This window comes from Pseudophryne corroboree, chromosome 4, assembly GCF_028390025.1.
Source record: "Pseudophryne corroboree isolate aPseCor3 chromosome 4, aPseCor3.hap2, whole genome shotgun sequence".
Lineage (NCBI taxonomy): Eukaryota > Metazoa > Chordata > Amphibia > Anura > Myobatrachidae > Pseudophryne > Pseudophryne corroboree.
The window spans coordinates 923,065,443-923,092,219 of NC_086447.1; the positions used below are offsets into that span (position 1 = coordinate 923,065,443).

The 26,777-nt window shown below is 49.7% G+C and overlaps 1 protein-coding gene across 4 annotated transcripts in view; it reads left to right on the plus strand.

The window, feature by feature from the left end:
- Positions 1-258: 258 nt before the first annotated feature.
- Positions 259-26,777, plus strand: part of SUSD4 (sushi domain containing 4) — a 206,367-nt gene continuing 179,848 nt past the window's right edge. The window contains exons 1-2 of one of the 4 annotated variants that reach the window (XM_063919026.1): positions 259-349; positions 4,335-4,499. In XM_063919026.1, coding sequence (XP_063775096.1) covers positions 4,373-4,499 — 127 coding nt within the window. In that variant the 5' untranslated portion in view covers positions 259-349; positions 4,335-4,372. Of the gene's footprint in view, positions 350-4,050; positions 4,107-4,334; positions 4,500-21,210; positions 21,475-26,777 lie in introns of those variants that run through there. The other 3 variants (XM_063919025.1, XM_063919024.1, XM_063919027.1) reach the window with 3 other exon arrangements.

Here is a 26,777-nt window from a genome sequence, read left to right on the forward strand (position 1 = left end):
GACAGTATCAGCATCATAGGATGACATTGCACATACACTCTGTGCCAAGAGAAACATAATAATATAATGGTCACTTGGATAACAGACACAGTTCTGCATCAGCAGTGACCTGTTCTATGTGCTGGGGGGGTGTCACTCAATGGCAGCACTACCTGCAGATTAATTACACAACCGGTCTTCAGTGTGTGCAGAGAGCTGTTGCTGCTTCAGGACCCTGGAGAGCGTCACCCGTGCGCGCCCCCGAGCCGAGAGAGGAGGCCCGGGGGCGCGCCTGTCAGGTGAAGGAGAGGAGGAGAGGTGCAAAGACGTGTAAGTTCCCCTGTGAGCCCCACGCGTGGGTCTGTTGCAGGTGAGGAGCCCCCCTTGCTGGGGTGAGGGGCTGTTAACCCTAGAGGTGCTGGCCAGGGGTGACTGCACTGCAGGAGGGGTGACTGGAGTCCCAGCCATGGGAAGGCTCCTGGCTGATATCGTCTCCTTGACCTTTTCAGGGTGCAGCAGAGGAGGAGGAGGAGGAGGGCAGCGCCGTGCATGTCTGATCAGGGAGGGGGAGGACCGTGCACTGGATTCCTGGCCTGCCAGCCAATCAGAGAGGGGACAGTTACATTGTAACACAGAGATGAGACATTGTATCACTGAGAGAGGAGACGAATGGATGTCCTGATGCGCTAGGGCCATGCAGATCCCCTTCTACATGCAGCGCAGCAGAGCACTGGGGGAGAGCCCCTGACAGGTGAGTGTATCCCCAGCTGCAGAGTGCAGAGCACTGGGGGAGAGCCCCTGACAGGTGAGTGTATCCCCAGCTGCAGATCCCCTTCTACATGCAGCGCAGCAGAGCACTGGGGGAGAGCCCCTGACAGGTGAGTCCATCCCCAGCTGCAGATCCCCTTCTACATGCAGCGCAGCAGAGCACTGGGGGAGAGCCCCTGACAGGTGAGTCCATCCCCAGCTGCAGATCCCCTTCTACATGCAGCGCAGCAGAGCACTGGGGGAGAGCCCCTGACAGGTGAGTCCATCCCCAGCTGCAGATCCCCTTCTACATGCAGCGCAGCAGAGCACTGGGGGAGAGCCCCTGACAGGTGAGTCCATCCCCAGCTGCAGATCCCCTTCTACATGCAGCGCAGCAGAGCACTGGGGGAGAGCCCCTGACAGGTGAGTGTATCCCCAGCTGCAGAGCAGCAGAGCACTGGGGGAGAGCCCCTGACAGGTGAGTCCATCCCCAGCTGCAGATCCCCTTCTACATGCAGCGCAGCAGAGCACTGGGGGAGAGCCCCTGACAGGTGAGTCCATCCCCAGCTGCAGATCCCCTTCTACATGCAGCGCAGCAGAGCACTGGGGGAGAGCCCCTGACAGGTGAGTGTATCCCCAGCTGCAGAGTGCAGAGCACTGGGGGAGAGCCCCTGACAGGTGAGTCCATCTCCAGCTGCAGATCCCCTTCTACATGCAGCGCAGCAGAGCACTGGGGGAGAGCCCCTGACAGGTGAGTCCATCCCCAGCTGCAGATCCCCTTCTACATGCAGCGCAGCAGAGCACTGGGGGAGAGCCCCTGACAGGTGAGTGTATCCCCAGCTGCAGAGCAGCAGAGCACTGGGGGAGAGCCCCTGACAGGTGAGTGTATCCCCAGCTGCAGATCCCCTTCTACATGCAGCGCAGCAGAGCACTGGGAGAGAGCCCCTGACAGGTGAGTGTATCCCCAGCTGCAGATCCCCTTCTACATGCAGCGCAGCAGAGCACTGGGGGAGAGCCCCTGACAGGTGAGTGTATCCCCAGCTGCAGAGTGCAGAGCACTGGGGGAGAGCCCCTGACAGGTGAGTGTATCCCCAGCTGCAGAGCAGCAGAGCACTGGGGGAGAGCCCCTGACAGGTGAGTGTATCCCCAGCTGCAGAGTGCAGAGCACTGGGGGAGAGCCCCTGACAGGTGAGTGTATCCCCAGCTGCAGATCCCCTTCTACATGCAGCGCAGCAGAGCACTGGGGGAGAGCCCCTGACAGGTGAGTGTATCCCCAGCTGCAGAGTGCAGAGCACTGGGGGAGAGCCCCTGACAGGTGAGTGTATCCCCAGCTGCAGAGCAGCAGAGCACTGGGGGAGAGCCCCTGACAGGTGAGTGTATCCCCAGCTGCAGATCCCCTTCTACATGCAGCGCAGCAGAGCACTGGGGGAGAGCCCCTGACAGGTGAGTCCATCTCCAGCTGCAGATCCCCTTCTACATGCAGCGCAGCAGAGCACTGGGGGAGAGCCCCTGACAGGTGAGTGTATCCCCAGCTGCAGATCCCCTTCTACATGCAGCGCAGCAGAGCACTGGGGGAGAGCCCCTGACAGGTGAGTGTATCCCCAGCTGCAGAGTGCAGAGCACTGGGGGAGAGCCCCTGACAGGTGAGTGTATCCCCAGATGCAGATCCCCTTCTACATGCAGCGCAGCAGAGCACTGGGGGAGAGCCCCTGACAGGTGAGTCCATCTCCAGCTGCAGATCCCCTTCTACATGCAGCGCAGCAGAGCACTGGGGGAGAGCCCCTGACAGGTGAGTCCATCCCCAGCTGCAGATCCCCTTCTACATGCAGCGCAGCAGAGCACTGGGGGAGAGCCCCTGACAGGTGAGTGTATCCCCAGCTGCAGAGCAGCAGAGCACTGGGGGAGAGCCCCTGACAGGTGAGTGTATCCCCAGCTGCAGATCCCCTTCTACATGCAGCGCAGCAGAGCACTGGGAGAGAGCCCCTGACAGGTGAGTGTATCCCCAGCTGCAGATCCCCTTCTACATGCAGCGCAGCAGAGCACTGGGAGAGAGCCCCTGACAGGTGAGTGTATCCCCAGCTGCAGAGTGCAGAGCACTGGGGGAGAGCCCCTGACAGGTGAGTGTATCCCCAGCTGCAGAGCAGCAGAGCACTGGGGGAGAGCCCCTGACAGGTGAGTGTATCCCCAGCTGCAGAGTGCAGAGCACTGGGGGAGAGCCCCTGACAGGTGAGTGTATCCCCAGCTGCAGATCCCCTTCTACATGCAGCGCAGCAGAGCACTGGGGGAGAGCCCCTGACAGGTGAGTGTATCCCCAGCTGCAGAGTGCAGAGCATTGGGGGAGAGCCCCTGACAGGTGAGTGTATCCCCAGCTGCAGAGCAGCAGAGCACTGGGGGAGAGCCCCTGACAGGTGAGTGTATCCCCAGCTGCAGAGTGCAGAGCACTGGGGGAGAGCCCTTGACAGGTGAGTGTATCCCCAGCTGCAGAGCAGCAGAGCACTGGGGGAGAGCCCCTGACAGGTGAGTGTATCCCCAGCTGCAGAGCAGCAGAGCACTGGGGGAGAGCCCCTGACAGGTGAGTCCATCCCCAGCTGCAGATCCCCTTCTACATGCAGCGCAGCAGAGCACTGGGGGAGAGCCCCTGACAGGTGAGTGTATCCCCAGCTGCAGATCCCCTTCTACATGCAGCGCAGCAGAGCACTGGGGGAGAGCCCCTGACAGATGAGTGTATCCCCAGCTGCAGATCCCCTTCTACATGCAGCGCAGCAGAGCACTGGGGGAGAGCCCCTGACAGGTGAGTGTATCCCCAGCTGCAGATTCCCTTCTACATGCAGCGCAGCAGAGCACTGGGGGAGAGCCCCTGAAAGGTGAGTGTATCCCCAGCTGCAGAGCACTGGGGGAGAGCCCCTGACAGGTGAGTGTATCCCCAGCTGCAGATCCCCTTCTACATGCAGCGCAGCAGAGCACTGGGGGAGAGCCCCTGACAGGTGAGTGTATCCCCAGCTGCAGATCCCCTTCTACATGCAGAGCACTGGGGGAGAGCCCCTGACAGGTGAGTGTATCCCCAGCTGCAGAGCAGCAGAGCACTGGGGGAGAGCCCCTGACAGGTGAGTGTATCCCCAGCTGCAGATCCCCTTCTACATGCAGCGCTGCAGAGCACTGGGTGAGAGCCCCTGACAGGTGAGTCCATCCCCAGCTGCAGATCCCCTTCTACATGCAGAGCACTGGGGGAGAGCCCCTGACAGGTGAGTGTATCCCCAGCTGCAGATCCCCTTCTACATGCAGAGCACTGGGGGAGAGCCCCTGACAGGTGAGTGTTTTCCCAGCTGCAGATCCCTTTCTACATGCAGCGCAGCAGAGCACTGGGGGAGAGCCCCTGACAGGTGAGTGTATCCCCAGCTGCAGAGTGCAGAGCACTGGGGGAGAGCCCCTGACAGGTGAGTCCATCCCCAGCTGCAGCTCTCATAGTGGTAGGTGTGCAGGAATGTGATGCCCATAGGCATGATCCAGTGCTCGTGTTACATGGTGATGCATATAGATATAACCCAGTGCACATGGTGGAGGGCATTGCAGGAAGTAAGCTGATAACTCACCTCTGTGTCTCCTTACAGGTCTCAGATCCTGCTCGGATGCCTCAGCTCGCTGAAAGATGTGTCATGGAATGAGAGGAGGAAGGAGAACGGACCCATTGCTAGGTCAGCAGCAACAGACAGTGTTGGCTCTTCTCCTCTGGGTCCAACTGTCACTCTGCTTTGGCCCAGTGCAGCTCTCAGTGGGTAAGTGAGCACCAGAGGGTGATCTATCTGCTGGTTGTGTGTTGGTTCCAGAGCGAGAGAGACAGAGCTAGAACTGATCTGTTACAAGCTTGTGTTAGATTAGTAGCCCCATTGAAGCACTTTCCCATTGTCTTTACTCACACTAGCATTGTAATGGCAAAATTGTCCTGTAGGCATATTACAGGCTGCGCACTAACACCTCCGCCTCCGCCAGGTGACTAATAACCCCGTCCTCTTCTCCCTCTAAGTCACCCTCATCTGCTCGCAGCAGTTATGGCCTCTGATCTTCCCCACTCCCCCCCCCCCCCATCAGACACTTACACCAGCACCTATGCCTATGGTAAAAGTGGGCGCATGTGTGCCAAAGTAGACGCGCGATGTCACAGAACAGCACTTGTGCAGCAACGCCAAACATTCACTTATTATCTAACCTGCACTAAACCAATGGAAGTAGTTTGCTGATTGGTTGCTGTTATTTAGTGCAAATGTGCCCCTAATTGTATCCTGTTCCCTCTAATTTACATACGTTATGTGGGGCTTATACTCTTAGCTAATTAGACCATAGGGCTGTAATTGCTTGCAGGTTTCCTTACTGAGTTGTGTGTTTCCATCTGTTACAATGAAAAATATGTCTTACAAATAGACCCAAGTGGTCTTGAAAGCTTGCGGTCAGATTTTGTTGAATTGGCCAGTAAAAGGCATCACTCACTGTTCTCCACGGTGGCTGCAGCGTACCGTGTTCTGCAGCTGATAATGGTTATATTACTATGCAGTAGGGGTATTCAGTGTAAGGGGACTTGTACTGTGTTTGGTTTGGCTAAGATCATAACAACAAACAGTACAGTGATATATATAATGTATATAGGGATTGGATACATATAGTTTGTGTCTGACATGCTGCCTGTGCTTCATTTTACTGTATAATCAGTTTCCCTGCATATAAATAGACACATAGCAGATAGGGATACATTGTATCCAGTGTACATCACTATGCACATACAGAAGTGCGATGTCTGGTTCTGCATAGTCTACAGTGTTTCCAGTAAGAGGTTGTGATGTTCTCTCTGGGAGAGTCTATGTAATAATTTATAAAAGTGGGCTGAGGATTTATGGAATCGACAATTATAAACCTGAGAGAAATGTCGCCAGTGTGTGATGAATTTCTGGGTGTACAGCGTTATAGGGAGGCTGCCCCGTACGGTGTATCTCAATATGTGTAGCGTAGATAAGTAACACAATGTATGCACAGACACACTGACAATAGTGAGAACACACACAAGTGCCTCATTGGTGAGAAACCTCAGCTTGCAGCAGAATGGATCGTCTAGTTTTATATCCTATTCTAAAGCAATGTTATATTTACATTCATGTTCTTATTGCCGTGTTCTGGTTTTTGTGGGTTTTTAAAAAATAATGTAATATCTTATTTGTAACTTGTGATATGCGTAATGTCGTGTTATCGCTGTATAGCTGTAACTTTGTACTGTTGTTTATATGTTAGGTACATATAGATACACGGTGGAGTCACATTATTATGATCACCAGATAATAGCCGGAGTAACCGCCGTGTGCGGCACGGACAGCGGCTAGACGGGCTGATCTGTCATGTTAGACACACGTCTGGTAGCCCCCAGGTTCATTGTGATGGTGAGCTGCTCCGATGTAGCGTGTCGGTTGGCCCTCACGCACCTTTGTAACCGACGTTCACCTCTCACATCAATGGCACGTGGCGCTCCGCAGTTTCCACGTAGGTTATTCGCAATGGTGCCATTTGTCCATTCATGATACACCTCCACCGCAGCAGCACACGGACAGGTCACACACTGCGCTGTGTCAGAGATACCGCCGCCCTTGTCCCAAAAGCCGATAACCATCCCTTTTTGCAACTCGGATAAATCGCCCCTTTTACCCATGATAGCAACGAGTGATATGTGTGCAGATGGCCTATCGCACACCTTATATACCCACCAAGCCAGCGCACGGCTCATGACGTACTTCACGGGCTACGTGCTGCGGCCGTGCACATTTGGCCATATTTCTTGAAAAAAATAAAGTCCTCTGCTTTTTTGTGTTTTTTCTTTCCTTTTTTTAGAAGCATTAAGCGTTTTTGCATGCAACATTTAAGCTTTTTTATTTCCCCGTTTTTTTTTTTATAGTTTTTGGTAATGTTTTTGTTTTTAGTCTATAATGCATACAGTATGTTAAAAAGGTTTGAAACCCCATTTTAGGTCTTTTTGTTTAAATCTGTCCCCATTGAATCAGCCTGGAAAAATACGGACATTTTTAAACCTAGATGACAGACAGAAGGAAAAAAGAAAAAGTGCCCGATTGGGCCAAATGCAGACCTGTACTGAACAAGAATTTGTGTAACGTAAAATGCACAAATTGTTTCTCTGCGTGCCCGGAAAAAATGTTGCCTGTATGCACGCATGCAGATTTGTTTGACTCTGACACAGCGGTGGGAAGGAGGGGGTGAAAGCGCCGTAAGTACATACTCATGTAATCGCAAGCAGGTGCAAACGGCCATGGTAGCGCTTATGCGCCAGACTCTGCTGACTAGCTGCCTCTGTGTGTATCAGATGCACGTTAAATCAGAGGTTCCCAACCTCCTAACAGGCCATGTTTTTTAAGGTGACTTATTTCGTACCTCAGTCAATTTGATTTAACCATCTGTGCTCAACAATGGATTTTCTTAAAACTTGGACTGTTAGGATATCCCAAGGATCGGATTTAGGAACCACTACGCTAGATATAAACCTGGTGCATATGTCCCAAGGCAGGCCTGCGCCCATCTCACAGTTCTATGTAACTTTACATACTGTATGTGTGCAGCTGCATTTTTTCCTTTCTTTAGTGAATATATTTCATGTTTTCATATTTGAGTGAAAATCCGTCCCGCTCAGCCTCAGCGAGGCAGCCCCCGCCCGTTATTATCACCGCCTTCCTCACAAAGTAACTGATTATCTGCTGTCTTGGCCCCTTAGCTTCCACAAAGGTCTCATGTGCTGCCTGTAGCTTCCTACAGATTCACTTGTGTATCATGCGGAACAGGATATTAATGTGTTACGGGGAAGGCACAATAAATTGCGGCTTCACAGCGTCGGCAGTTTTCATTGTCCCGGTCGCCGTCTGTGTATTATTGTCTTTCATTCATCATCTTTTATTTATAAGGCGCCACAAGGGTTCAGTAGCGCCGCACAGGGGGATAAAACTGACAACAGGATACATAAGTACTGACTAATGTATGTAGAGAAGACAGTGGGGGGACAGGGTACAGTTTATACAGTTTGTGGGCGGCGGGCACCGTGGGGAGAAGAGGGCAGAGACTGCAGGGGTAGGAGGAAGGGTCAGAATGAAAATATGCGTTTTAAGAACATACTTGGTGCTGGGTGAAAGTCTGTTGGAGTGAGGAAAGGTATCTCAGGGGTTAGATGAAGCTCAGGAAAAATCCTGAATGTGACAGAGGGGCGTGGTGACCAGGGAGCAGGTGAGGCGGCAATCATTAGCATGTGTATAAATGGTGTCTACCTCCTCAAGGTACTATTGTCAATGAGTAAGGGTGTTTAATAAAGTTTGGTGAACCTGAATGGGCACTACATATACCCAATTATTGGGGGAGGGGGGTTGGAGGGAGCTAAACCTATTCCTTCATGTTGTTTTCTAGAGTTATCTTTCTTTTCATTTGCTATCACTGTAACCCTTTATCTTAGGTGTTGCGGCTGACTTCTTACAATGCTAGCCACTGTGCCAGAGATGATGTAACATGCAACTATTGTCAGTGTCACCAGATTCTTCTACATATTGTCCTCCTGGCTCCATGCGGGGCCCTCAGGGGCACTGGTGGGGGAGCAGAGTACCCGAGCCAATCAGTTGAGATTATGGCAGGGACGAATGGGGACCCAGATATGTGGGGGGCCGATGGCGCTCAGCCACGCTCACCCCAATGGGTGCATGCACAGCTTAGATGGTCCCTAAATAGCTGTCTAAGATTCCTAATTGGCTGCCGACTAGAGCTGCAGGAGGTTTCATTGTCAGGGACCTAGGGGCAGCATGGTTGGCGTAGTGGTTAGCAGTATTGCCTCACAGCACTGAGATTTTGGGTTCAGTTCCCATTAAAGCCCTATATGTGTGAAGTTTGTATGTCCTCCCCGTATTTGTGAAGGATCCTGGCTGGTTATGGTGAGGGGTCACTGACAACTCTCCTGTTAGTTTATCAAAAGACGCCTCAGCCAGTTATTTTGTGGGTGGAATTATCCTTAAATATAGAATAACGCTGCAGAGGATTGATACCTTGCTTACATGACTGTGCCAATTTATAATAGATTTGTTTCCATTTGTATGTGTGTGCTGGGCCCTCTCGTCTCTCTCCTGTGGGTAGGGCAGGTCTCGTGCTGATGTGTTTGCTTCTTGAACAGTTGAACGATGCAACAAATTGATCCCTCCCTGTGCCTGCAATCCTTATTCCCGCTAATTAGCAGATGCGACGCTTGTTTTCCCTGTGTTATGTGATAATGTACATGCAAATGTTTCCAGGAGGAGAACCTTCCTCTACCCACTGCAGAACTGTGTCTGCATAACAGAATGTTGCCAATAGGGTCACAAAATAAGGAGGTAATTCTGGAAGCTGCCGGATACTGCAGAGGTTGGAGAACCAGCACCGTCTAATGATGGAAACGGTCTCCTCTGTTGTAGTATGGTCGCATGGAAAATGTTTCTCAGTTTATTCACTCGGTATTTAATAACATTTATTTATATAGCGCCAGCATATTCCATTGCGCTGTACAATTGAGAACACCAGGGCTGTGACTAGGAGCGTGCAACCAGCGCTGCTGCACAGACCGCAGGGCTCTTTGGGTGGAGCCTTCTTTGCCCCACGGTCCTTGCTTCTGGCTAATAGGGTGCCTGGATCGCTGTTGCAGACCTGCTGGAGCATCCTTTAGACCAGAGATGGGGAACCTTCTGCCCTTCAGCTGTTGTTAAACTATACATCCCAGCATGCCCTGCAACAGTTTTAGTATGGCCAAATAGCAAAACTGTAGCAAGGCATGCTGGTATGTGTAGTTCAACAACAGCTGGAGGGCCGAAGGTTCCCCATCCCTGCTTTAGACGGTCTAGACGTCCTGCAGCCTGTACAGCCGATCGGAGTGTCCTTAGTAATCTCTGGTCAACACTGCACTTAACGGTGCTGCCCCTCCACCCTGCCTGCACGACGTAATGACATCATGTGTGGAAGGTTGGGAGCTCAGGGGGGCAGCCGGCACACAGCGCTTTTTAGGCGTTATGGTGCTGGAGAACACAACAATAAGACAAGACTGGGTAATAACAGACAGAGAGGGAAGAGGCCAGAGCTCGCAACCTTAGAAAGTACAGGGAAATGTGATATATGCAGATTAGTGCTTCTTAGTGCATAATGGTCATGCCAGATTACAGAGGTTCTTGGTTGGCTGTATCATCTAGTCAGGGCCGTGTTATCCATTAGGCTGCTAGGCTGAAGCCTAGGGGCCTGCAGGGACTAGAGGTCCCATCAAATTTTTTTTTTTTTTTGCTAAGGCCCTGTTACCGGTGCTCTAGGGCAGCAATAGTTAAAGGCACTTTGCACTCTGCACCAAAGCAAGACACACTCATCAGTGAGATGAGGCTTGTTTTGAGACATTGGGAAAGGGGGGGGGGGGGGCGAACTGATAGTGCACTAGCGCTATTTCAGAAGTGAAAAGGAAAGGAACAAAGAGGTCAGCAGACTTTATTTCAACTGGGTATCGGTGTATGTGTGATTACTGAAAGTGTAAATTATGGTATAAGCTCCGCTTCCTAAACATTAGCTGTAGTGGGGTGAAATATTGAAGTGCCGGATGAGGCCCGAAATTACTGACAGCATAGGGGCCCTACAATGTTGGCCTGGGGTCTAGGGATGGGTGAGTGTAGAACAAGAACACATGTAAGCTTTGTGTGAACTGTGTAGAGGGTATGTAATTTGGTACGGCTGCACAGGTGGTCTCACACTTGCAAAGCTAAAATACACTCCCCAGTGGGCGGCGACTATTCGTTTGCACGGCTGCTAAAAACAGCTAGCGAGCGATCAACACGGAATGACCCCCCTTGTGCAGTGCAGGTGGGGCACATATAACATGTACAGAGAGAGAGATTTGGGTGGGGTGAGTTCAAACTGAAATGTTAATTGCAGTGTAAAAATAAAGCAGCCAGTATTTACCCTGCACAGAAACAATATAACCCACCCAAATCTAACTCTCTCTGCACATGTTACATCTGCCCCACCTGCAGTGCACATGGTTTTGCCCAACTGCTAACAAATTTGCTGCTACGATCAGGTCTGAATTACCCCCTGAATGTGGGGAGCAAAGGACGGTTCTGAGTCAATATGACCCAGGCAGCGGGTGTGAGGGGCAGGGTTTATTGTCCTGTTGTCAGCAGAAAGAGATGTCGGGTCAGGAATTATTATTGCCCGATGGGTATATCACTATCAGTATGTATAATTGCCCATACGCAGAGCACTTCTGGTTTACCATCATCACCAGTGATCACTTACACTGACCTCACACCGCGGCTGGTTCTGAGTTGCATGCAAAAGCAATAAAAGCAGTAACTTTGCACCATGACCAGCCACGCTGCAATGCTAGGGGTGTAAATACAGTTATGTCTGCATGCAGGGTAAATACCGGCTGCTTTTGCATGTAGCAGACAGATTCTGGGCAGCTTTATATGTACACTACACTTATTGCAGATTTCTGTTCCCACGCTACTGAGGTGCCAACGGAAATCCGCGGTAAGTAGAGTGTATTCTGCCCTTATCACCGCTGCTGCTATTGACCCAGGGAAGCCAGAGAATCCTTATGGAAATTAGGGTCAGCAGACCCGTCCAGTGGTCTCTAATCTTCTTTAACTCAGGAGGTATGCAGAGATGAAAAATGAGTGGGTTGGGTATGAAATCCTGATGGTCAGAATCCCAACAGCAGAATTCCAACATGGAATCCCAACAGCGGAATCCCAATACTCAGATTGCAGATAGATCCCGATGAGTATTTTAACCCCCACAGCTTAACTCTAACCCTTCCCCTACTGCCTAACCCTATAACTAACCCTAACCATAATATTCAACTTGGGCATCCGTCAGTATTCCGATGTCAGGATTCTGACCATTTCCCAAATTAGTGACAGGACTGAAACAAACTAATATTTAAATGTCTCTAAAGAGTTCTGAAAGCGTTTCCGGGGAATCTGTGTCGCCTGACAATCTGGCTCAGGACGCGGCTGTTTGTAGAGAGACATAAAACAAAAACAAGCTGTTACTTTAGGAGGAGGATCTGCGCCAATGTAAGCAGACTGCAGCGAGGCTTCTGGAACCATTTCACTGATTTATCTATAGGCAATTCTAGCAGTCCCGTACGCTATGTATTAGCTTTGTGATAGGAGCTCCGCACAGAATGTCAAATCCTGTTTATGGGGGTGGTATAAAAGCATAACGAGATACCGGGGTAATATACAGAGAGGATGATTTAATAGCAGGCATCTGTTTAGCTCCGGTCACCTTCAAATCCCCAGCAACTCCCCGCTGTTTCGTAGGTTCCGCTGTTCTATACAGTTATTACAGTTTAGCTGTAACAACTAAAGGGAATTTATATCATCAGATTACATTGTAGAGAGAAACATCAGCTTGGCGCGTCCTTGCCTCGATATGGGGAATCCTAAATACCTTACCAAGTATCATGGGCCAGTCAGCATGGTTGGTGAAGTGGTTCGCATTGTAGCCTGCCTCACAGTCTCTTGGTCATGAGTGCGATTGCATTATCTGTGTGGAGTTTGTTTCTCCCCGTGTTTGCATAGGTTTCCTCCCACACCCCAAAAAACATACTGCTAGGTGAATTGACTTCTGACAAAAGTGAGGCATACAGATGCTGTATATACACTGATGTGAGGCATACAGATGCTGTATATACACTGATGTGAGGCATACAGATGCTGTATACACACTGATGTGAGGCATACAGGTGCTGTATATACACTGATGTGAGGCATACAGGTGCTGTATATACACTGATGTGAGTCATACAGATGCTGTATATACACTGATGTGAGTCATACAGGTGCTGTATATACACTGATGTGAGGCATACAGGTGCTGTATATACACTGATGTGAGGTATACAGGTGCTGTATATACACTGATGTGAGTCATACAGATGCTGTATACACACTGATGTGAGTCATACAGATGCTGTATATACACTGATGTGAGTCATACAGATGCTGTATATACACTGATGTGAGTCATACAGATGCTGTATATACACTGATGTGAGGCATACAGGTGCTGTATATACACTGATGTGAGGCATACAGATGCTGTATATACACTGATGTGAGGTATACAGGTGCTGTATATACACTGATGTGAGGTATACAGGTGCTGTATATACACTGATGTGAGGCATACAGATGCTGTATGTACACTGATGTGAGGCATACAGGTGCTGTATATACACTGATGTGAGGCATACAGGTGCTGTATATACACTGATGTGAGGCATACAGATGCTGTGTATACACTGATGTGAGGCATACAGATGCTGTATATACACTGATGTGAGGTGTACAGGTGCTGTATATACCCTGATGTGAGGCGTGCAGCTGCTGTGTATACACTGATGTGAGGCATACAGATGCTGTGTATACACTGATGTGAGGCATACAGATGCTGTATATACACTGATGTGAGGTATACAGATGCTGTATATACAATGATGTGAGGCATACAGATGCTGTATATACCCTGATGTGAGCCATACAGATGCTGTATATACCCTGATGTGAGGCATACAGATGCTGTATATACCCTGATGTGAGGCATACAGATGCTGTATATACCCTGATGTGAGGCATACAGATGCTGTGTATACACTGATGTGAGGTATACAGATGCTGTATATAGCCTGATGTGAGGCATACAGGTGCAGATGCTGTATATACACTGATGTGAGGTATACAGGTGCTCTATATACACTGATGTGTGGCATACAGGTGCAGGTGCTGTATATACACTGATGTGAGGCATACAGGTGCAGGTGCTGTATATACACTGATGTGAGGCATACTGATGCTGTGTATACACTGATGTGAGTCATACAGATGCTGTATATACACTGATGTGAGGTATACAGGTGCTGTTTGTACATTGATGTGAGGCATACAGATGCTGTATATAGCCTGATGTGAGGCATACAGGTGCAGGTGCTGTATATACACTGATGTGAGGCATACAGGTGCAGATGCTGTATATACACTGATGTGAGGCATACTGATGCTGTGTATACACTGATGTGAGGCATACAGATGCTGTATATACACTGATGTGAGGTATACAGGTGCTGTTTGTACATTGATGTGAGGCATACAGATGCTGTATATAGCCTGATGTGAGGCATACAGTTGCAGGTGCTGTATATACACTGATGTGAAGCATACAGGTGCAGGTGCTGTATATACACTGATGTGAGGCATACTGATGCTGTCTATACACTGATGTGAGGCATACAGGTGCTGTATATACACTGATGTGAGGTATACAGGTGCTGTTTATACATTGATGTGAGGCATACAGATGCTGTATATAGCCTGATGTGAGGCATACAGTTGCAGGTGCTGTATATACACTGATGTGAGAGGATGGATGGCAGAGTTGCTGTACTGAAGACAATACAAAGAGATGGAATAACAGAATGACTGGGGACAATGTGGATGTAATGAGCGGCGGCAGGCTGTGTGTCACGTGGGGGGGGGGGCTAAAAAAACAAACAAACAAACAGGTGCCGCAGGCATATCGGCCCACCGGGCGCAGTGGTAGATGAAAATAAACAGTGGTTTATTGAGCAGAATGGGTGATATACATCTCCACACACCCCGTAATACAATCCAAACCAACAATCCCCACAGGAACTCCTGACAGAATATCACTTCTTATCCGGGGAGCGGAGCAGCGGAGACTCCACTGGTGTAAGGACTGATGAGAATGACTGAAAGATGTGTCTGTGCTGTAGAATGTGTGTGCTACATATATATGACTGATAATAATTATAATTATAATGGCAGTACTTATCGCAAGAGAAATATATATATACACTGCTTAAAAAAATAAAGGAAACACTAATAACACATCCTAGATCTGAATGAATGAAATATTCTTATTAAATACTTTGTTCTTTACATAGTTGAATGTGCTGACAACAAAATCACACAAAAATTATCATGGAAATCAAATTTATTAACCCATGGAGGTCTGGATTTGGAGTCACACTTAAAATTAAAGTGGAAAAACACACTACAGGCTGATCCAACTTTGATGTAATGTCCTTAAAACAAGTCAAAATGAGGCTCAGTAGTGTCTGTGGCCTCCATGTGCCTGTATGTGACACCATTCTCCCAGAGGAAGGCCTGACAGAGGCTGAAACGCGTTGGGGCACCACTGATTTTATTATCCACATTTCATTTATCATTGCCGCACGGAGTAGAGGGGACGAGACGATCCATGAAAGAACTGGTCACGTGACCCAGACATTCAGAGAGCGCACTCGTAACTAAGCAACCGCAGGACGAGGAACGGAGGAAGAAGTCGGTGTCGGAACTCGGGTCATCATCGGGAAAAGACAACAGGTGAGTGTCCGTATGAGGCGGGGTTAGCCTGGTGAGCAGCTCCGTAGAGCGCCCCCCGGACTCCCTTGCCTCAGACAGGCTGCTCGATCGAACCGACTGGCGCACGGGGAACGTCCGAAGCAGGACGCACCACGGACAGCCAGGGTGAGAGGAGGAAGCCAGTCCGGAGGAAACCACTGTGTCTGTGTACCATATGAATGAACATTGAGTGCTCCACACCGTGAAGACTCAAGTACTTTTTACAGTATTACTGCAGAAGCAATTGAGTACTCAAAAGACTGCACCAAGTAGAATCTGGTGAAACTTGCATGCGGGACGCCGCATTAAGAAAGGGCGACATTGAGAAATGATATGGACAATACTGGACTAAATTGCCTAAATAAACGGAGCTTAGCACTTAAAAATACAGTTGCCACAGAATTATTTCATCCATGATCTGGTATATACTATACTTTATAAATTACACTGGTCAACTATAAAAGCTATTGTCTCATATATCACCTTCCTGTGTAGGTTATACTGTACCTAAAACCATACAGACAATTAGTGATAACAAATTGAGGGGTAAGCACATTACAATCACCAGGATTGAGCGCAGCACAAATTTGTATTTTTTGTTTCTATTTGGAGGTTGGTCACCTTTAAGTGCGGCAGCTTATCCGAACAAAAAGGGACTCAGTGCGCAGTTAAGCAAACAAAAAAAGTATTTGGACGCCTAACCAGTACACCAACAGGGACTGTAAGGACACTGTATTCAAATACATACATACCATACCATCTTGGGTAAAATGCATAACGTCGACAGCACAGATGGTGTAGTGGTCAGCATTACTGGCTAACAGCACTGAGGTCATGGGTTCCATTCCCACCATGGGATATTTGTCCCAAGGAGATTCAGACCTGATTGCTCGCTAGTGTTTTTGCAGCACTGCAATCGGGTCAGAACTGCACATGCGTATGCACCGCAATGAGCAGGCGCGTTGCACAGGTACATAGCGGATCAGCAAAGGGTTTGTGCGACGGATCCGTTCGCAAAGAGAGTGACAGGAAGAAGGCGTTTGTGGGTGGCAACTGACCGTTTTCTGGGAGTGTTTGGAAAAACGTAGGCGTGTCCAAGCGTTTGTAGGGCGGGTTCCTGACGTTAGTTCCGGCCCCGGACAGGCTGATGTGATCGCAGCGGCTGAGTAAGTCCCGGGCTGCGCAGAGACTGCACAAGATCTGTTTGTACAGCTCAGCTACACATGCGATCGCACACTTGCACAGCTAAAAAACACTCCACCTGTAGCGGCAACTATCTGATCGCAGCAGTGCAAAAATCCCCTAGCGAGCGATTAGGTCTGAATTAGGCCCCATGTCCCTAACTGTGTGGAGTTTGTATAGTCTCCCCGTACCTGTGTGGGTTTCCCCTGGGTACTTTGGTTTCCTCCCACAATCCAAAAATATACTGGTAGAGTAATTGGCTCCCAACAAAATTAACCCTAGTGAATTGAGTGCATGTTGTAGGGAATATAGAGTGTAAGGTCCACTGGGGCAGGGACTGATGTGAATGGCCAAAATATTCTCTGTAAAGCGCTGCGGAATATGTGTGCGCTATATAAATAACGTGTGTACAGCAGGGATCACATGGGCAGCCTAACAAGGAAAAGTATATTATTATTAGGGCTGATACCCAATGTCTTTCTGTTTTGTCTACATTTATGGCATTAATACTGCCACGCCGCTGGTGCCATGTACAATATGGGTAAGGCCGAGTGCGGGCAGAGTTCCTTTCAGTTTTGTCACAAGGAAAAGCGCCTATTACCCGGAGTCTTGTATTAGTTGGGGTACTTCGCCTCTCGCTGCGTCAGGATTGTGGACAGAAGGTAAGTATGAGGGAAGTGTACCAAGGAGATCCTGAAATACATGCAAAACACTTACCTGCAGGGAGATTGGGGTTTTGGTGATCGGTGAAAACATTTGTGATTCGTTGGAATTGCTGCTGCGTATACGGAAGCAGCAGTGACGCACTAGTGCGGTAATACAGCAGGGGGCGTCTGATATAAGCAGATGACCCCTACTCACATTAGTGATCCCAGCTGCGTACAAGGATGCAGTATCGGATTATCTGCGTGACCCCTGGTGTCACGCAAGCCAGCCGCCGCAGATCCAGCATAGATGCCAGGAAATCTGCGTCATCCAATGGAGATCCTGGCCCCGTCACTCCCCCAACACAGCAGCAACACGTGACGCGGAGGTCGTCAACGTCACCGCCCTGGCCCCAGCCTCAAACGGCAGCAGACTGTCAATTACTGACAGTCTGCCGGCGATCTCCGTCCAACGTCGCAGACCCGTACTGCATATGCGCAAAGTGCCGAACATCAGTACCTCTAATCCTGGGACCTGAATCAGGGCCACTGTCTCTCACACCATCAAGCACCCCCCCCCCCCCCCCCCCCCCATTAGGCCTACTCTGTCCGAACCAGGAAGCAAAGTGATAGTGGCAGGATGATAACTGTGAACTGGAGGCGTATACCTGCAAGTGGTCACCGCGGTTGCGTCTTTTTGCCAATACTAGTGCAAGCCCTTCCCCCCACACACCTCCTTGCGACTTAATCTGCAAGGACAGACGCCCGCTTTCTCCATCTTTAGACTCTGAAATCCCGCTTGGTGCATCCTTAGAGTTTGCAACCAATGATGTGACATGCCTGCGACACTTCCGCGACACTCCCACAATACAGTTCATCTCCGTGCGCCCAGTACTTTTCCAGTATATTTCTGAGGCCGTGCGTCTTAATTGCTACTGCGACCTTGTGCGCACATCGTGGGACGCAGGCTCTGTGTGACTTTTAAGCTACTTAAACGCTTGCGCAGTTGAAAACCTTCAAACATTTGCGCAAATATCGCCATTGCGACCGACTCAGAACCGGGACCTAAGGCTTCAGACAGCCAACAAAGATGACTGCCCCCAACTCATGTGATTTGGGATCGGGCCACCCATCTGTAGCACCCCTGCGAGTGCGCTGTGGCGCCCGGGTTCCTGCCGCACACAGCTTGGTGACGGCTGCATTGGTGTAGAACATCACTTAGATGGGAATAAGCCCTACAGCAACCCATAATGACTTACACCCAAGGAGATGCGTTGAATGGCCATAAGATATCTCCCAAGACCTACGACCTAGATGTGCCACCTTTCCCATGCCATTCCGATGCCACAAAAATGGCCAGGGTCCAATAACTGCAAAAAGCGCGCCGGTTTACGCAGGCGCATGTGCGCTTGTTTCGCTTTCCGAATGTACAAAGCTTTATCGCTGCAAATGCTGCACACAAACCAGCGCAGTCCTCACCCTGCCCCAGCCCCTTAGTGCCCAGATCCTTAAGAGAGGCTACAGATCCGGCTGTCGGTCTGCAGGCTGCAGACGATGCATCAAAGCCTCCGCTCATCCACAGCGCAGCGCTCTCCTGCCTAAGTTATCAGGACAGACATTGCTTCTGGCAAGTGAGCGCTAAGTAATACTTAGGGTCGGAATGTTGGCATCTCTCCCAGCACTAACCGGTCAGGTAGCTGCCCTTACGCTGTGCCCACAAGCCAAGGCCTGCTGCCTAGGGACATTTCCACTCCAGCAAATAGGCCCTTTAGGCCCCAGCTCAGCCAGACCCTGTTGCTATAATGCATTAATATCGTGTCATGTACAAAGAAATGTTGTTTTCATAAAACGATGCAGTATAAAATCAGTCTGCGCCGAATGTTTGTGATGACACAGCTCACACTATCCCATCTGTACAGAGCTGTTCCTTGCCTGTGAATTGCATATGAGGAGAATGTCTGATTTGCAGACGGTGTGGGGAAATGCGGAAGGGAAGCTGTTAGATATCCAGCAGGAGGAGGGAGGAGGACAGGGCAGGCTAAGTGCTGGGAGACGGGCTGTCAGCAGGACACCGCACTCTGGCAGACTGCTTCCCTGCATGGGGACATCAGTGGGAGAGCAGCAATTACTTGCCTTCTCCCTGAGGTACTTACCTTGTCTCACCGCCGACGCAGCCTTGTCAGAAATCCACTGTGCAAAATGAGGGGTTATGGTAAAGATGGAGGACCTAAATCAGACCTGATCGCTATTGTGCGAAATCGCAGGGCGGCCGATTATGGAACGACTGCGCATGCATACGGATAGTAATGCGCAGGCGCGAGGCCAAAGAGCAAAAAAATCTTGCAGTTTTTTTATCGCTAGGCTTATTGACAGGAAGCCGGCGTTTGGGGGTGGTAACTGGCCGTTTTCTGGGAGTGTCAGGAAAAACGCAGGAGCGCCCAAGCGTTTTCAGGGCGGGTGTGTGACGTCCGCTCCGGCCCTGATCAGACTGTTTATATCGCACTGTAGGACTAAGTCCTGGGCTGGAAAAATCATTCGATGGTGAGTGAGTTGCGAACGGATTTGCAACTGACCGGCGTTTGCAGTGCTTTTCGCATGGCGTACGCAGACTTGCACGGGGCGGGTTTTCACTCTGTCTGGGCGGCGACTATCTGATCGTAAACCTCTGCAAATTCTCAGAGGAGCGATCAGGTCTGCATTAGGCCTGGAGTCACCTGTGAAGGGAACTGGATCTAGACTTGCTGGCTGACGGCTTGCAGTAGTGTAGGCCCGAGTGTTCCATATGATAAATCCAGTCCTGTGTGTGCCGGGGCGCTGGGCCATATTAGGCGACACACAATTGCACAGCTAAAATTGGTTGCATGAGAGAACAATGCCGGAAGAGATCCGTAAAACGTCAGCGTTGCTGTCACTTTGCAGAGCGTTGGAGCTATTGCAGAGAGCAAGGTCACCGGGGACACCTAATGAATGACAAAGCTGCAGCCAAGCGTGATCCTGAATGAAGCTAGCGTCGCGTATGAGGCCAGAGGAGATCACGGGGAAATATGTAATCAGGAAGACGCGTCGTGCCAATATCCACTAACCGTGTTTACAAGTTCATCAACCTGCGCTGACAAATGTTATAGGAAAGGTTTAGGGGCCTACTTATTAACGGTATCACCCACGGAAATCATACGGCAATATCGGCTTCCTCGCGATGTATCTATCACTGCGGTATACCAAAAGCAGAACGCAGGAGATATCACAGAAATCTAACGCAGAATAACGCAAACCCTTTTTTTTTTTTTTAAATGGGGACTGCAAAATTATCAGTCCAGCTCATCGCAGGTCAGCCACAAGTTTCTTTCCCGGAGAGGGGTCTTGGTATCGCTCGCTAGTACCGTACGCTTGGACATTTATTATTTATTACCAGTTATTTATATAGCGCACACATATTCCGCAGCGCTTGACAGAGAATATTTGCCCATTCACATCAGTCCCTGCCCCAGTGGAGCTTACAATCTATATTCCCTATCACATGTACACACACACACATTCACGCTAGGGTTAATTTTGTTGGGAGACAATTAACCTATCAGTATATTTTTGGATTGTGGGAGGAAACCGGAGTACCCGGAGGAAACCCACGCAAGTACAGAGAGAATATACAAACTCCACACAGTTAGGGACATGGGGCCTAATTCAGACCTAATCGCTCGCTAGGGGATTTTTGCAGCGCTGCGATCAGATAGTTGCCGCTACAGGGGAATGTATTTTAGCTGTGTAAGTGTGCGATCGCCTGTGTAGCCGAGCTGTACGAACAAATCTTGTGCAGTCTCTGCGCAGCCCGGGACTTACTCAGCCGCTGCGATTGTGGGAGGAATATCGGAGTACCCAGAGGAAACCCACGTAAGTACGGGGAGAACATACAAACTCCACACAGTTAGGGCCACGGTGGGAATCGAACCCATGACCTCAGCCCGGATGGATAAATAGGGTGCTAGAAATATATGAAATCGATGCAATATGAGGTGATAAGGAATAACGAGGGTGATGTATGAAAAACGTCCTAACGGATGTTATGTGCCTGGGGGCGTATCACCACATTATTGTGGTGACACGCCCCCTCCCGCCGCCACAATGTATTATATGACTGGCTGCCGATGTGGGAGGGCGTTATCTCACCTGTTACGCGATAGCGCTCCATCCACATCGGCTCGGCTGGGATCGGCGCCGCAGATGTTAGCATGCGCCCTTCTCCCCTGCTTCCTGCCTGCCCCGCCAGAGGCCCCCGGCGCCTGCGCAATAAGGCTGTGTGGACCAGCAGAAGAATGTCCACGTGCAATAAAGTTTAATAAAAAAATAAAAAAAACACATGAAAGTAGCAACAGTGCTGCAGCGCCAGCCCTGACCTGGCGAAGTGGGAGAGGGGACATAACGAGCGGTGAGTGACAGTCCTGCCGTTAATACATCAGGGGGCCAGCAAATAGGTATATGCACAGCGCCCAAGACGAAGCGGTCCCATGCGCATTGCGATTGCCTTAAACTCCCGCTGTGAGCCGCATCTTACATAGCTGTGATGCGGTAACAGCGGGAGTTAGCGTGCGCTACGTGCAAAACGCACGTTCCTACATCTGCCCCATACATTTTTGTGGCAGTAAGAAGACTGATAATAATAACTAGGCCACTTACTGCGCAGAGCCAACCAGGAGGATACGGACTGTAATGGCAAGCACGTCAATAAGTCAACATATGTGTCCGTATTCACCGCTCCTCATATTGCGCCAAATAGCCCTGTTTAGCGCACCGTGGACTCTATGACTTAGCCACGCTAAGCACTAATCCTAAGTACCTCGTACTCTGATAGCTGAGCTCCTGGCCTGATATCAGATGTGAATGCACTGGCCATATTTAGGCAGCTGAGCGACTGTCATCTGACTGCGCATGTCTCACAGCCGCAGTGCGCCAAAGGTACCTTAGAGATGTCGCTCGGAGGAAGGACTTATTCACAAATTGATTGACAGTCAGGGACCTTTTGGGGGAGGTGGCGTATCATGGCCATTTTCAGGGCGTGTCTCAGCCCACAACACGATCTCGTACGCAGAAAACATGGCGCCTGAGTCTCAGTTATGACAGGGTTAATCAGGAAGGTTATTCGCAAAGGTTTTGTGACCATACTGCGTGCGCCGTTGCTGGGATCTGCGAAGCCGCAGATGGATGTCTCGTACATTCCCAGACAGCAGCATTAGCTGATTTTCGCATATCTGCTGAGTATGGGATTGCAGCTCCAGCCAATCAGCTCCCAACTGTCATTTTGTCAAACACATGACAGGAGCGGAACATACACCTGACAGTTTGCGCATGACCAGGAGCCGTACTGCGCATGTACAGATCTGGTTCTTGGATGTCGGTCTCGGTGCCACAAAAGTAACACATGATTTCATGCCGCTGGTGTTTGGAGGAGGTGATAGGGAGCATTCCAAAAAATAGTGGCGTGTTGGCCCTGTTTTCTCAAAGTGCCGAAGCCAGCGGCTGCATCCTCAGAAGCTTGAGGCCGGATGTCCGATGGGGTGGCTATATTGGAATTACACAGCGGATGTGATGCTGCATCTTCGGACACTGCAGCAGGTCACAAAAGCCGTCAGTGCAGTGGCCTAAGTTCATCTCCGTGTATATGGAGTGTTCTGGACAAAAAAATATATTCTGTATTTATACATTTCATTGTCTTTTATTTTAAATCACACATTTCTTAGCAGTCATACCCAAGTTTAGAACCCATGACCTGTTACACTGATGGCAGATACCTTACTGACATAGATATTTACTCCTGTACAGGAAGCATGAGAATTCTAACTACCGTATATACTCGAGTATAAGCCGACTTTTTCAGCACTTTTTGTTGTGCTGAAAAAGCCACCTCGGCTTATACTCGAGTCAGTCAGTGTGACAGGCAGAGCAGTGTGAAGGAGGGACACGGAGCGCACAGCGCGCGCCTCTCCTGTGTCCCTCCTGCATCTCCGGCGTCAGCGGCGGGTCTATTAAAGGAAGTACCCGTTCGTGACCTCTGATCACGAACCGGCACTTCCTTTAATAGACCCGCCGCGGCGGCCGGAGATGCAGGAGGGACACAGGAGAGGCGCGCGCTGTGCGCTCCGTGTCCCTCCTTCAGAAGACAGCGCGGGATCGACGGAGGGGTAAGTAACAGGCACTGGGGGAGCATATTTGGCACTTGGGGAGGGGGCATATCTGGCTGCATGAGGGGGCATATCTGGCTGCATGAGGGGGCATATCTGGCAGCATGAGGGGGCATATCTGGCAGCATGAGGGGCATATGTAGCAGCATGAGGGCATATCTGGCACTGTGGGGCATATTTGGCAGCATGAGGGCATATCTGGCACTGTGGGGCATATTTGGCAGCATGAGGGCATATCTGGCACTGTGGGGCATATTTGGCAGCATGAGGGCATATCTGGCACTGTGGGGCATATCTGGCAGTATAAGGGCATATCTGGCAGTATGAGGGCATATCTGGCACTGTGGGGGCATATCTGGCAGTATGAGGGCATATCTGGCACTGTGGGGGCATATCTGGCACTGAGGGCTGTGTACGGCTAGAGCTGCATTTCCCACCCTAGGCTTATACTCGAGTCAATAAGTTTTCCCAGGTTTTTGTGGTAGAATTAGGTGCATCGGCTTATATTCGGGTCGACTTATACTTGAGTATATACGGTATATAGGAAGTTACGTGTAATTGTCAGAGAAGTAACTTCATATAGTTAGAATTCTCATGCTTCCTATGGGTGTGGTTCGTTTTATCGACAGTATCTAGGTCGACAATATTTAGGTCGACCACTATAGGTCGACAGTCACTAGGTCGACATGGATGGAAGGTCGACAGGGTTTCTAGGTCGACATGTGCTAGGTCGACAGGTCTAAAGGTCGACATGAGGATTTTTTTTTTAGGTGTGTCGTTTTCTTCGTAGAGTGACCGGGATCCCAAATTAGTGCACCGCGTCCCCTTGCATGGCTCGCTTCGCTCGCCATGCTTCGGGCATGGTGCCTTCGCTTGGCACACTTTACCGTTCCAATCGTAGTCCACGTGGATCGTTAAGTATGAAAAAATAAAAAAAATAAAAAATGTGAAAAACTCATGTAGACCTGTCGACCTAGAACCCCTGTCGACCTTCCATCCATGTCGACCTAGTGACTGTCGACCTATAGTGGTTGACCTAAACATTGTCAACCTAGACACTGTCGATCTTCAGACCGGATCCCGCTTCCTATACAGGAGCAAACAGCTTCATCAGTAAGGTGTCTGCTTCCAGTGTAATGGATCGTGGGATTTAATCCTGAGTATGACACTTGCAAAATGTGTGATTTGTAAGGTGCAGGAAGCAGTGATGAAGTCGGCCACTGAAGAGATAGCAGAAGCTATCAATTAACTTAACCGACTGGTGTCACAGAATGGGAGGAGAGGTGCCCCTCTTCAGAGCAGGAGCCCGGCGGCAGATGACTCCGTTGCCTCCCAGAGTTACGTCTCTGCGTCAGTGGGCGTATTTTTGCACAAGACGACTCCTGCAGCTTTTCGTATTTTCGCACAGCCGCTGCGCGCAAAGACCCACCGGAGGCGCCCTTTGCTTACATCTCTGAACCAGGACCATAGTTGGAATTATTTTTCAAGCATAGCTCTATAAAAGAGCATTTTCTTCCACAGGCCAATCAGACAAATATATTACACAGGAGCAATACTTCCTGTAAGATGTTAAGGGAATGAAAGAGTTAAGAATGGGAACTCCCCCTATGTTGAAAACTCAAAATATACCCAAAGCTACAGATTTTTGTTTAGAGTGTCACGTGCGGGACATTTTCATGAAATGGTCCTGGTACAGATTGTTTAATAACTAGACCTGGAATATTTCGGAATAGGAAAGGAATTATTTATGTTTATGTGTTGGGTTTTGGTAGCGAATATTCAGCTTAAACTTTAAACTACATGTAACATGCAGCATATGTGAGCTTTCGGGTGTGGTATTGAAGGTCAACCATACTTACTGTAGGTTGACATTGTCTAGGTCGACCACTATTGGTCGACAGTAACTAGGTCGACAAGGATTCTAGGTCGACATGGTCTAGGTCGACAGGTCAAAAGGTCGACATGAGTTTTTAAATCTTTTTTAGGTGTTGTTTTCGCCGAACAGGGACCGAGAACCCTAATTAGTGCACCGTGTCCCCCCGCTCATGGCGCGCTTTGCTCACAATGCTTCGGTCAAGGGTTACCTTTCCCAATCATAGTCCACGTGGATCGTAAAGTAGGAAAAACTTCAAAAAAAGAAAAAAAATGTGAAAAACTCACGTTGAACTTTTGACCTGTCGACATAGAACATGTCGCCCTAGAGACCCTGTCGACCTAGAATCCATGTCGACCTAGTTACTGTTGACCAATAGAGGTGGACCTAGACACTGTCGACCTAGAGACCGGATACCGAGCTTTCAGAAGGAACAGGCAATTCCTTGTTGTCCTATCATTAGCTGAAATGTTACTTTTTATACCTCTGCACAGTAAATAAATGTATCACTACAAATTGCTAGTTGTTTTATCGTATGGTCTGTAGAGCGTTTCGTTCAGGATTTGCAGCAGAAAAGCCAGTCACATGACCTAGCGCAGTAAGATATCGTTGTGCACTGTATGGAGACGTGTCGTGTTGTTGCGCTGAGATAAAGTCACAATTATTTTCCGCTTCCATGAAGATTCAATATTTTGTGCCAACAGCTGAACTGTATATTAATCAGATTGAACTTTCAGCAGTTTGGCAGGAGTGAGTTTAACGCACGGATGGTTCTGTGTTACTGGATGTGCAGCAGAACTACTGACGGTGGCTGGGGATCGGTGCTCTGCTCCGGCACGCTGCGACACTGTCTCTCTGCTTAGGACTTGATGTAATCAGGAAGGAACAGAGACCTTTCGTTTATGGGACATAGGGGGTCATTCCGACCCGTTCGCATGCAGTGGTTCTTCGCTGCGGTGCGAAAGGGTCAGAAATGCGCATGCGCGGTGGTCGCATTGCGACGATCGCAAGAAGATGGACAGGCGGGAGGCGTTCCGGGGCGGATACTCACCGTTTCCAGCCATTTTCGGAGAGTGGTAAGAGAAACGCAGGCGTGTCCAGGAGAACAAAGGGCGGATGTCTGACGTCACAGCTGGGACCTTCATCGCTGGATCCATCGCACAGGGTAAGTATGTTCAGGACTGGTCTTGTTTTGAGTGAAACTTTTTTAGCTTAGCAGGGCTGCACAAGCGATCGCAGCCCTGCTATGCTAAAATACACTCCCCCATAGGCGGAGATTAGTTGATCGCACCAGCAGAAAAAAGTTGCTTGGTGCGATCAACTCGGAATGACCCCCATAGCCCCTTCTTCAGGTTATACGTAGTTCTCTGTTCCTACCTGTTTTTGCGGGTGTGATATATTTTGTCAACATTCCTCATGCCCACACTAATGAAATGTTGACATGATTAGAATGCCAACACAATGTCCCTGGTGCTTTAATGGTGATTTATCTGGTTCGATGGCTTCAACGGTGTCTTCCGTTTCTGGCGTTGTTGACAGGATGACTTCCAGCGGATCCTGTGCGGCTAACCCCCATCTCCCAAGTGCCTAACCCTAACCCTCCCTTCCCGCAGCCTAACCTTCCCCATAGTGCCTAGCCCTAACCTCCCTTCCCGCATCCTAACCCTCCCCATAGTGCCTAACCCTAACCCTCCCTTCCCGCAGCCTAACCCTCCCCATAGTGCCT